The sequence below is a fragment of the Ranitomeya imitator genome, chromosome 10, assembly GCF_032444005.1.
Source record: "Ranitomeya imitator isolate aRanImi1 chromosome 10, aRanImi1.pri, whole genome shotgun sequence".
NCBI classification, from domain to species: Eukaryota; Metazoa; Chordata; class Amphibia; order Anura; family Dendrobatidae; genus Ranitomeya; species Ranitomeya imitator.
The window spans coordinates 17007722-17020718 of NC_091291.1; the positions used below are offsets into that span (position 1 = coordinate 17007722).

The following is a 12997-nucleotide window of genomic DNA, read 5'->3' on the forward strand; positions in this document are numbered from 1 at the left end:
ATCTAACCATATTTAATGAATGCTCGTTGGTCATTAATGAGCGGAAAATGTAAAGTGAACCTGTCATCAGCTTTTCCCAGTCTATACTGAAGCCACCACGTTTAATGACTCTTTTACCAAGGTTCTTCAACCTGTATAAAAGCCCCCAACTCCCTCTGCATATCCCCGAAAAATACATTTTAGAATTTCATCATAAGGCACGGTCCGATGGGCATCGCTGGTCTTGCTCCGCGTCTACTTTACCGGCACAAACAGCTTCCTCCTGCCTTGACTGATGTAGATGATACCATGCACACAATGCCACCAATCTCCCTTCTGCGTAGAAAAGCACAGACCTGCGCAGATGAACGTTGCCCTACCCTGTAATGTGCATGTGCCCAGGAGAAGACAGAGAAAGCGCCGATGGCTCGGAAAAGCAGACGCTTCGACGTTACAGAACTTTGCTCTTCCTTAGCTAGGCAAAGTGAAACGTGCCTCCACAGGTCTGTGCCCCAACTGTGCAGAAGGCAGATTGGCGTCGCTGTATGGATGATGTAGGATGCGTCATCCACATCAACCAAGGCTGGGGAACGGCGACTGTAGGGATAGAGGAGGCACCAAGGAAGACCAACAAAGCCCATCGGAACGGACCTCGCCATATGGTGGAATTATAAAGAGTATTATTTGGATATGACTGACAGCTGAGCCCGTCCTTATTGGGAAGTTTGGCTGACATTAATTAATGGGCGGCTTTGATAGGACAACTTGATCTAACACAAGCACATTCTCCGGATCACCGGAGCCCAACTTGTGTTCTGTTTTATTCAAAGACCAATGTTCCTGGATTCATGTTTTACAATTTTTCTATTTTTGACTTGCCATTTATTGCACCTAATTCATCAAAATGGCTAGTTTCGTTCAAGAATTTGGCGCAAAGTCAAAAATGGGCTTTTTTTTTTGCTGTCACTTATCATTTTTTTGCAACTTTTCGAGCAATTTATTTTCAAAACGTCGCAACTTTTTGATCTCAGTGAGGAAAGTCTCCCCAGGCGTGGGGAACTGGAGGGGAGTTGAGTCAAATTTTGCCACTTTTTAAAAAGTCACAATTGTTTAATCAGCTGAAAAATATCTGGAATTGCTAAACTCTGGCAGGTAGGCACATGTAAAATAGATTTTTTTAAAAAGTTCAATAAAAATAATGAATTGTGAGCAAAAAAAGGTGCAAAATATACAAACTAGACGAAAAACAGCAGCAATGGCAATGATGAATCAAAACCCAAATGTTTTACTTTCTAAAGCTTCCTGACGTCAACCTATGATTTTTTGCAATGTACATGGCCACTAACTGGAACTAGTACAATGCGGTCCATGTATGAACTGATGCGTAGAGACTCCGGTCATGCAGACAACAAAGGAAAGCTGCACATGGAGATCGAAAAGATAATGATGTTGGGTAGTAGAAGACAAAGGTGATCTGATAATTGACTCATCACAAGAAACACTTTGGAGATATCCACATTTCTGTCCCATTCATGTAATTTCTGTGTCTGCTGTCACGTATCTAATGATGTTTTTGTGGTAAGAAACAAGGGAATGTGATAAGGGCACAGGTAAAATGAAGATCAAAAACCAGCAGATAAATGCAAAAGAGATAAGGTTCTGATCACAAGTCCAATTGTTGTTTCCATTTTTGGATCATAAAAACGGAAACACAATGATCAGACACCAGATCCGAGTAAAGAAGTCTAGAGGCCAGATTTGAGTAAAGGGGTTGAGAGATCAGATTCGAATAAAGGAGCCAAGCGACTAAATCTGAGTAAAGGAATAGAGAGACCAGATCTGAGTAAAGTAGTCAGGATGCCAGATCTGGGTAAAGGAGCCGAGAGACCAGATCTGAATAAAGGAGCCAAGAGACCAGATCCAAATAAAGGAGCCAAGAGACCAGATCCACATAAAGGAGCTAAGAGACCAGATCCGAGTAAAGTAGTCAGGAGGCCAGATCTGGGTAAACGAGCTGAAAGATCAGATCTGAATAAAGGAGTGTAGAGACCAGACCCGATTAAAGTAGTCAGGAGGCCAGATCTGGGTAAACGAGTCGAGAGACCAGATCCAAGTAAAGAAATCGAGAGACAAGATCTGAGTAAAGGAATTGTGAGACCAGATGCAAGTAAAGGAGTCCAGTTGCCAGATCAGAGTACAGGATCTGACAGACCAGATCTGTGAAAAGGAGTCAAGAGGCCAGATCTGAGTAAAGGAGTCGAGAGACCAGATCTGAGTAAAGGAGTCGAGAGACCAAATCCGGGAAAATGAGTCAAGAGCCAGATCCGGGAAAATAAGTCGAGAGGCCTGATCTGAGTAAAGGAGTCAAGAGACCAGATCAGAGTAAAGGAGTCGAGAGACCAGATCCACGTAAAGGAGTTGAGAGATCAGATCCAGGTAAAAGAATCGAGAGACCAAATACGGGTAATGGAATTGAGAGAACAGATCCGGTAAAGGAGTCAAGAGACCAGAATCCGAGTAAAGAAATTGAGAGGCCAGATTCAGGTAAAGGAGTCAAGAGACCAGAATCCGTGTAAAGAAATTGAGAGGCCAGATTCAGGTAAAGGAGTCAAGAGACCAGATCCAAGTAAAAGGGTCGAGAGACCAGATCACAGTGAAAAGGGTTGAGACCAGATCAGAGTTAAGGAGCCAAGAGACCAGATTCGGGTAAAATAATTGAGAGACCAAATCCAGGTAAAGGAATCGAGAGAACAGATCCGAGTAAAGAAATTGAGAGACCAGATTTGGGTAAAAGAGTTGAAAGACCAGATCCGAGTAAAGAAGTCGAGAGGCCAGATCCACGTACAGGATCTGACAGACAGATCCTAGGTCCGCAGCAGACCTAAGGTTTATCCAAAAGAACACAAATAAGGACCATATGGAACCTGTCATGTGCAAAAATGCTATTTACCTGCAGGTATGGGGAAAATCCAGAGGTAAATAGCATTAAAGTGCTTCCTGCTGAGGCACAGATACCGGGAGGAGATGAGTTTATATCCTCCCAGGAATCTTTATTTTTATATAGCGCTAACATATTCCTCAGCACTTTACAGTTTGCACAAATTATCATCGCTGTGCCCAATGGGGCTCACAATCTAAATTCCCTATCAGTATGTCTTTGGAATGTGGGAGGAAACCGGAGAACCCGGAGGAAACACACGCAAACACGGAGAGAACATACAAAATCTTTGCAGATGTTGTCCTGAGCTGCAAGGCTGCTGTGCTAACCACTGAGCCACCGTGCTGCCCAAGTATGTGCAGACCGAACTGTCAATCAAAGTGCCAGTGAGTGATTACATCCGTGCACCAACCAGTGATTGAAAGCGATCGTCTCCTGGGTGGATATAAGTTCATTGCCTACCAGTAGTCGCACTTTTGGAGGCCAGGTGGCATTTTAATGCTATTTACCTGTGGATTAACCCTATATCTGCAGGTAATTAAAGTTTTTGTATATGAGTGGCTGCAATGATACCCATGGGACTGCTCCCTTACAAGAGCCCTGCCCAAGGCACCTTCTCCTCCCGCAATAAGAAACCTGTTCTCCCACCCTAATGATATGTACTAATTAACATAGCAAAAAAAGAGTCTGTGGCTAGAATGACCCGGATTAACAAGTGTTCCAACCTTTTGCCTAGATGGCTGTCTTTGTAGGACAGGGGCTGCTATTGATTGGCAATAGTTATGCACTTGGTCAGGGAAGGGAATGCTGAGCAGGAGAAAAAGAGGAAAAAACAAATATATCCATATGCTCCAAGATCCTACATTTTCTCCATCTTCTTACAAATACATTGTGTTCCTTAAAACCCGGCTGTTGTCTTCGGTCAAAAACGACCGACCTTGAACTTCAATATTCTTTCAAATATTCAAGATGCGGCTCTGAAACCCGTGGCCGACCGACCCATCCTCATTTAAGTCAATCAACCACAAGTTTCAGAACCGCATCTTGAACACCCCCAAAAAATACCAAAGTTCAAAATCGGTCTCCCCAGACCGAAGACAACAGCAGGGTTAAACTTCCACTACATGGTTCCTCGGTGTCAAACCGATAGGAAAAGACGGGTAAACTTCACCCCAAAGTAAACTTTCAGAATTTTCTCTTTGTAGGTATATTTTTGAGAAAAATGTAAATTGTTATTTTATTCTCTAAATTCTGAAATTCCTACTAATAATTTTTGTAGTTTTTTTCTGACAAAGAAAAATGGTCAAAATTAAAAAAAAAAAACAGTACTTTCAGACCTCAAAAAATGCAAAGAAAACAAGTTTATAATCATTTAAAAACAACAATACTAATGTTTTAACTCAGAAAGAGTTCAGAAATCAATATTTGGTGGAATAACCACTATGGTTGTCAGTGCCGGCTTGCTGTGAGCGCCACCCTGTGGTTGGCGCTTATAGCAATGCATTAATTCTGCTACATAGAGGTGATCTGATCATCACCTCTATGAAGCAGAGCCGATCAGGCTATGGCAGTTTCTAGTCACCCATGGAGACTATTGAAGCATGCCAAAAGTAAAAAAAAAAAAAGTTTTAAAATTTTTTAAAACAATATAAAAGTTCAAATCACCCCCCTTTTGCCCCAATCAAAATAATACAATAAAAATAAAATCAAACCCACACATATTTGGTATCGCCGCGTTCAGAATCGCCCGATCTATCAATAAAAAAAAGGATTAACCTGATCACTAAATGGCATAGCAAGAAAAAAGTAAAAACGCCAAAATTACATTTTTTTGGTCGCCGCAACATTTCAATAAAATGCAATAACGGGCGATCAAAAGAACGTATCTGCACCAAAATGATATCATTAAAAACGTCAGCTTAGCACGCAAAAAATAAACCCTCAACCGACCCCAGATCACGAAAAATGGAGACGTTACTGGTATCGGAAAATGGCGCCATTTTTTAAACAAAGTTTGGATTTTTTTTTCACCACTTAAATAAAAAATAACCTAGACATGTTTGGTGTCTATGAACTCGTAATGAGCTGGAGCATCATAATGGCAGGTCAGTTTTAGCATTTAGGGAACCTAGCAAAAAAAGCCAAACAAAAAACAAGTGTGGGATTGCACTTTATTTTTGCAATTTCACCGCACTTGGAATTTTTATTTCCCATTTTCCAGTACACGACATGGTAAAACCAATAGCGTCGTTCAAAAATACAACTCGTCCCGCAAAACATAATCCCTCACATGGCCATTTTGACGGAAAAATAAACAAGTTATGGCTCTGGGAAGGAGGGGAGCGAAAAACGAAAACGCAAAACCGAAAAAAAAGCTCCGGGGGTTAAAGGGTTAAAATCTACTTAAAAGCTTTTCCATGTCTTGGATTCCATTTTTCTTTAGCAAGTCTTATAACGTATTTAATAAACTTTATACATGTCATTTTAAAAAAAAAAAACAACAACCAAAAACGCAATACACAAAATAAAAATAGTAAATTAGTAAAGGCAAGGAAATTCACCTAAGTAATTAAATTTATAGCGCTAATGTAACAAAAATTAATTAAGGGGGCATTGTAGATTGTGAGCCCTCGCGGGCAGGGTCCTCTCAACTCCCCTACCAGTCGTGACTTCTATTGCTTAAGATTATTGTACCTGTTTTATTATGTATACCCCTTTTCACTTGTAATGCGCCATGGAATATATGGCGCTATAATAATAAATAATAATAATATTTTGATTCTCTAGAAACAAAGAAAACAAATCTACCTTTTCCGTCACTCGTATTGCAGAGGTTTTTTTTGTAGCATTTTTTTTAATGGATTTATTTTGATATAATGCATTCAATAAACTTTATATAAGAACGTATAATAAGAATAAAACCAAGACAAAAATAAATACAGTAAATACAACAGGTTAAACTAATACTAGATTAAAGGTAAATTAATATATTGACATAATAAAACACTAATGTAAAAAAAATGAGTTGCTGAAATTAAGTAAAAATAAAGTAAAAAAAAAATTACTCTAAAAATCACTTTGACTATGAAGACAGAAAGGACCGATTCAAGGAGCAGATCGTTATCTCCTTCCCTGTCCTTTTGATCATTAGTGAGGTGGTTGTAGTTTAAGGAGGAGTCGGGGGTCTTATACAAATAGGATTGAGTTTACAGCCCAGGACATTCCCTGACTCCATCTCCGGTCACCATGAGCTTCATCCTCAGCCTGATCCTGTTGTGCGCAGGAGCCACTACTTTCGCCCTTGGTAAGACCTTCTTCATCCTTTGCTCGATCTTATTCTTTTTTCCATTATTAACCAAACTTGAGGTTGCATTTGTTATACCCTTGTGTTTTTGGATTGTATCTTTTCTCCTATCTACCCCTGTAATAGTTGGGATCATCTCATGATAATTTTAAAACCTCTCTTAAGTCCCTCCATACACATTAGAGTAAGGTCGGGTGAACCTGCCGATATTAGTGGTTTGGCTGGAAGTCTAATACCGTTGGGGTCCAACCGACGTTCCCCCGACAGGTTGGCAGAGATAATGATCCAACATGTCCAATTTTGGATTGTCGATCCCTTAGTTCTTGGTGGGATAAGTTGTCGCCGGAGGAGACTCAGAACGTAGAAAATATAGGAACGCTCCGGTGTATGAAAGAGTTAGAAGAGATGGCTGTCGGCCAAATGAATGGTTGAACCATTGTTTGTCCAACAACTCTCTCTCCCGAGTTCCCCATACCCTGGAACATTCAACTCGATTGAGCACCTGTGTTCTCTACGAGGCTCTCCTGGCAGCGACTTATCTCTTGGAGAGGATTGATCCATTGGAAATCCGATGTGTCGAATCCTTCTCTCCCTCAATATAATCAAATAACCACCAGACCCATCACACTGTTGGCCAATCTTAATGGATATAGGGGCCTTTAGAGTACCATAAGACCTTTCCTGTCCTTTCCAGACACTGGCGTACTCCAAGGACTATAGTGTGACCGTCCCAACATACAGCTCCACATACCTGTTATCTAGACTGGGTCATACTTGAGCCCACCAGAAGAAATTATTCAGTAGGGCCCAACTTCTATCCATACGGAACAGGAGTGCGTAATTTGTATGATATTTATGATTTTTTTCAAAATATTTTTGATTTCTAGATTACCAATGTGTCCTGATACCAGGAAACCTAAAACAGATCGATGCCGGTGCCGGACAAGTGTGGGGAGTTAATGATGCCGGACAGATCTTCAACTATGTCAATGGCATTTGGCAGCAAGTTCCCGGGCAGCTCATTCATGTGTCTGTCGGACCAGCTGGAGTCTGGGGGGTCAATAGCGACAGTACCGTCTTCAGATATCAGGACAACAGGTGGCAGCCTGTGACAGGTAATAAAAAAAAACCAAAATGCCAAATTTTTTTATAAGGTTTTATTGTCAGATCTAAGAAATAAATGGTGGTTGGCAATAGATGGTTATGGTCAAAACGTAGGAAAAATGACTCAACAGGTTGCTGATCATATAGGGACACATAGCATAGAGGTCCTCACTGATCAAAATTATTTTCTCCATCAAAAATTGTTCTTACTTTTGGTTTAGTGAACAAATCAGATGGAGGGCAATTGAATTTTTTGGAATATTTTGCCATTTTACTCAAATTAGAGGATCGAATGGGCTTAAAAAAAGAAATTGAAATTCAATTTGACAGTCACCTGTTCCTTTGCCACAGTCCTTAAACTGGTCCTCCATCAGGCTCCAGCTGTTGTCACCTTGAGGTGACACCTTAGCTCTGTGCAGGGCCTTCCAGTGCTGAGTAGTCCTCCTCTGATGTCTTGGTGTGTTCTTCACCTGACTAAACCACGAGTAATGAATGTTGTGATGTTGGAAGTCAACTCAACACCGGAAACACCGACACAGAGTGAAAGTCCAGTAGAGAACTTCAGGCACTGAAGGACGACCCCGGACGGTGCTGTGAAAAGGACAGGAGGGGTCATTGGTGGCGAGATCGGTTTATTATGCATTGGGGGTAAGGAACATCATATATTGATGTGAATCAAATTTCCTGACCAAATTCGAGCAAACTGCTGAAATCAAATTGTTTGCGTTCCCATTTTTTTCATGAAGTGGCTTTTTTCCCCAATCAGCTGCAGCGTGATTTCAACTGGCGTCCAAGAACAAGTCAACAGAACTTTTGGGGGGTTACAAAAATGCTGAGGATGATCAAAACTCTGTCTTTCCGTCTTGGGGGCTTTTTTGTATTATGCATTACCCAATATATTATAACTCTTCTAATACACCTCCCCATTTATCTACAGGTTCCTTGAGGCAGGTGGATGCCGGTGGCAATCAGTACCTTGGTGGAGTGAATGCCCAGAACAACATCTTTTGCCTGATGCAGAATTGCACCGTCTCAAGGTCTTCGATCGTGACATTCTATCCTCTTGAAGGCTCTCTGAAATATTACAGCTGTGGACCATATGGCTGTTGGGGTGTCAACAGCAATGAAAATGTCTTTTACCGTGAATTTGTGACCCCCGATTCATGCCAGGGTGTTAAATGGCAGCCTCTGGATGGTAGTCTGAGCATGCTTGAGGTTGGACCTGATGGCTCCGTCTTTGGTGTCAACTCAGCTGGAGTTATATACAAGAGGTAAGGAAAGGATCACATGCTAGATAATGGGTTAACATCCTACCACTCCACGTGGAAGCGGAGATCTGGGAAGCTGTTTGGTAGGAAAGTATCACACAAAGCTTTCCTGTACAATGTGTTGTGTCCACCACACCTTTTGCAGAGATCCCCTTCTCCCACTCCATAATCAGGTCTATGACCCCCGTTGTCCCATCATTTGCTCAGTGGTTAGCACTGCTGCTTTGTAGTGTTTGGTTCCTGAGTTCAGAACCCACCAAGGAGAATATCTACAAGGAGTTTGTATGGTCTCCCAGAGTTTGGTGGGTATCCTCCGAGTTTGGTGGGTTTCCTCCTAGTTTGGTGAGTTTCCTCTGAGTTTGGTGGGTTTCCTCCGAGAGTTTGGCGAGTTTCCTCTGGGTTTTGTGGGTTTCCTCCGAGTTTTGTAGGTTTCCTCCGAGTTTGGCGAGTTTCCTCTGAGTTTTGGGGGGTTTCCTCCGAGTTAGGTGGGTTTCCTCCGAGTTTGGTGGGTTACCTCTGAGAGTTTGGCGAGTTTTCTCTGGGTTTTGCAGGTTTCCTCCCAGTTTGGTGGGTTTCCTACGATTTTGGTGAGTTTCCTCCAAGTTTGGTGGGTTTCCTCCGAGTTTGGTGGGTTACCTCCGAGTTTGGTGGGTTTCCTATGGGTTCTCCGATTCCTCCCAACACTCGAAAGACTGGTAGGGAATGTAGATTATGAGCCCCGATGTGGGCATTGATGATGATGCCTGTACAGCGCTGCGGAATATCATGGCGCTATATAAGCAAGTGAAATAATAAATGGAAGATTTTAGCAATAACATTTGAACCCTTTGTTCCATATCGCCACAAATCCTAACAATTTATTTGTTCTTTTTTCCAGGATCGGCGTCTTTGATAAGGCCCCCCATGGCACAGCTTGGTACCGCGTGGACGAGTGTGCCAAAGTAAAACATGTCACCTATGACGCCGGATTTCTTTGGGCCTTGTCTCAAAACGGAGATATTTATAAATGCACTGAAGAAAATTAGTCCAATTTATTTTTTTTACGAACATGCAATGATTCTACGAGAGTCACAGAAGGAATTGGTGAACAATAAAGTTTTTGCTTTTTTGTTAGTAACTTTTTACACCTTTTGTTTGATCGTCAACTATATAATGATTTGCTGGAGATATTAAAACCTGCTGCTTTTTTCATCAAACAGCGCCACTCTCACCCGTGGGCCGTGTCTGGTATTGCAGCACAGCTCCATTCACGTCAAGCGGGATGAGCTGCAATGCTAGACACAACATATCTGCTTCTAGAAAAAAAAAACACTTTTATAAATAAATCCCTTTTAGGTAAGCAATCAGAGACGACCAAATTTTTTTTTTAACACTTTGCTCAGAGAAAATTTCTGATCACCACCTTTGAGAAACATTTTACATTTTTTTTTTTTTACTTAAATGTAAGTATTTGGGGTTAAAAATAATTTTTCGATTTTATAAAAATAAAAAAGTCACCTGTTTACTTTAAAAGACTCTTTTTTTGCTACGCATTTAACTTTGACGTGTTCTGCGGTCATAAATCAGCTGAGAGCGTCCAAAATATATATATATATATATATATATATATATATATATATATATATATATAAACTCTGGCATTGGACCGTCAGTCCTGAGCTCACTGACTTATAATACTTTTATTTTAGGTTGTTTTTTGACTGTAGAGTTTTTGTGTTTTATTTTTTTTTCATTCTCTTTGTATTGTTCATTTTTCTTACCGACTGGATCCGCCTGTAAAGTACACACGATCTGCACTAGAAGGCGAAGGGGTTTGGTTGTCCGTGCAAACTAATCGTATATTGACATAAGTAGAATAATTGCTGGGATAAAAGAAAAGAATATCTGAGGTGGGGATTTGCAAAGCCCTAATCTGATCATTCTTGAGATAAAAACAAAACAAACAAGCTCTATACATATACAGTATTTTTCATTTATGCTACAAAAACTGCTGAAATCTGTCTTTCTCAAAACAAGAAATTCTTCCAGCTCAGTGAGAGATCAGATTACAGCTACCCAGGGGTGTAACGTCCGCGGTGGCAGAGGTTGAGGACCACTGAGACGCCATTCCAAACTTCAACTGGATGTGCGTCCTCAGACATAAACATAAAATGGCGTTTCTGCTCTCTAGTAAGTGTTTTATCTCACTCCAAAGCTAGATTAACAGCTACACTGCTCAGTACTGCAGTATAATGTCCTCAATGCTGCTTTTGCCCATGAGGTACATAGAGACAGGAGAGCAGGAATCTGTCATGTCGGTTTATGCTACGTATGGGAAACATCCTGGCGTTTCTGCTTTCTAGTGTTTTATCTCACTCCAAAGCTAGATTAACAGCTACACTGCTCAGTACTGCAGTATAATGTCCTCAATGCTGCTTTTGCCCATGAGGTACATAGAGACAGGAGAGCAGGAATCTGTCATGTCGGTTTATGCTACGTATGGGAAACATCCTGGCGTTTCTGCTTTCTAGTGTTTTATCTCACTCCAAAGCTAGATTAACAGCTACACTGCTCAGTACTGCAGTATAATGTCCTCAATGCTGCTTTGGCACATGAGGTACATAGAGACAGGAGAGCAGGAATCCGTCATGTCGGTTTATGCTACGTATGGGAGACATCCTAGCAGGTAGTCTCTAACCAGTAGTTCAGAGACAGCTGAAAATTAGATATAAAGCCAGCAGGATGAGTCACATTATGTAATTCCTCATGGACTCAGTTTGTCTAAATCACATAAAATGCTGCCATTTTACAAATTGCAGAAGGTTGCGCCAGACACAGAAGGGTCACGTGACCACAGGCGTAGCATCACAGGCTTCTCCATGTTGCCTTGCATGTATGGCATCTCATTGTATAGCACAGCCAATCAGGAGGGACTATCATAGCCCGTATGAAAGCAGAGGCAGGGAATGCAGCAGCCATCTGATGGTGAATCTGGACAGTGAGAGGACGTCACAGCTCACAGCTTAGCCATGGAGATAAGGAAAGAAAGCCATGAAACGCTAAAGAAACCGTAGAGATAGTGTGTGACAGCAAAACAGTGAAAATCAGCTTTTACCTACAACCAGATATGTTGAAATCAATTAGATATTACTAAGGTTGTGCTTGCATTAAGGAATTTGGTTGGGATACAGGCCTAGGAGTCCTCAGGGTGTTACACACATCTTTTAAGGGCAATAGAGATTTTGCAGCACTTTTGATTTTTGGAAAAAAAATTGAATTTTAATTTAAAAAGATTCACACGTCTCTAATTACAATGCACTATCATTTTTTTGCATCGATTGCGGAGTGCTGCTTTTTGTTTTCTTTAGGTCTTGTTTACACGTTGTGTTTTTGATGTCTTTTTCCATGCGCAAAATGAGCAAAATGAATGAGATTGTTGAGCTTTTTTTTTTAAAGTTAATTCTTTCAGTGCTTTTACCGCAGTTTTTTCCCCAATTGAGATAAAAATGAATTAGCAACATATAAAAAAAATGCAATAAAAAAGGCAAGTTTTTTTGGCAATAGTCTGTTATCAACGCAAAAAAAAAAAAATATGCTTACTCTCAAAAATAACAGAAAAAAAAAAAAGAAAGAAACATAATTTGCAATGGTAGTTTCAAAAATGGGCCACGAGGTGGCAAAAGTAAAGGAAGACTACGGTATTAATACTGGAACTCGAGAGTCAATAACAGAGACAATAGCAAAGATTATACGGAATGAATAGAGGTATGTCCCAGGTAAGATGATCAAGCGTAAAAAAATAAAATTAAACGTGAGAAGTTGACTGCCGCGACCAAAGCGGAAGCCCAAACTTTACAGCTGGGAGGCCACAGAGAGCAAACACCATAAACACTGAGACTACTCGTCTTATGGCAGAAGTATTATGGGCGGATCAAGAAACACCTTGTAAGTGACTGCAATAATAGTAAAAATATGGCAGGAAAAACTTAAAATTTACACCCGAACTAGAAATATGTTCAGCCTTTCATGATGGGGCAATTTTCCGTTTTTTTTCCTTTTTGAATTCCCTTCTTGCACAAAGAATTTTTTTTTTCCGATTTGGCGTGTGAGGACTTGTGTGTTGTAGCAATGAACAACGTAATTCATTTAACATGGAAAAACTAAGCAAAAAATCCAAGTGCGATAAATTAGCAAAAAAACTCTCAATTCTACCAATTTTTGGGAAGATTCGTTATAACTTTGCAGTCAAAACTAAACTGGCAATAGGATAGTTCAGGTCAATACGATTCCAGGGATGCGAAAACTTGTAGGTTGGGTTGGCGGATTGCGCCAAATAAATAAATAATAAAGCGCAATCGCAACCCGGGGTCCACCGTGCAGTGATGGAATACTGCTGCTAGTAAAGAATGAGGGAACACACGGCGA

The 12997-nt window shown here is 40.8% G+C and overlaps 1 protein-coding gene across 1 annotated transcript; it reads left to right on the forward strand.

Moving 5' to 3' along the window:
- Positions 1-1836: 1836 nt before the first annotated feature.
- On the forward strand, positions 1837-9618 carry LOC138652156 (fish-egg lectin-like). Its single transcript, XM_069742927.1, has 4 exons — positions 1837-1984; positions 7109-7336; positions 8263-8596; positions 9471-9618. Exons 1-4 carry the CDS (start codon positions 1837-1839, stop codon positions 9616-9618), a joined length of 858 nt encoding a protein of 285 aa, XP_069599028.1.
- The last annotated feature ends 3379 nt before the right edge of the window (positions 9619-12997 follow it).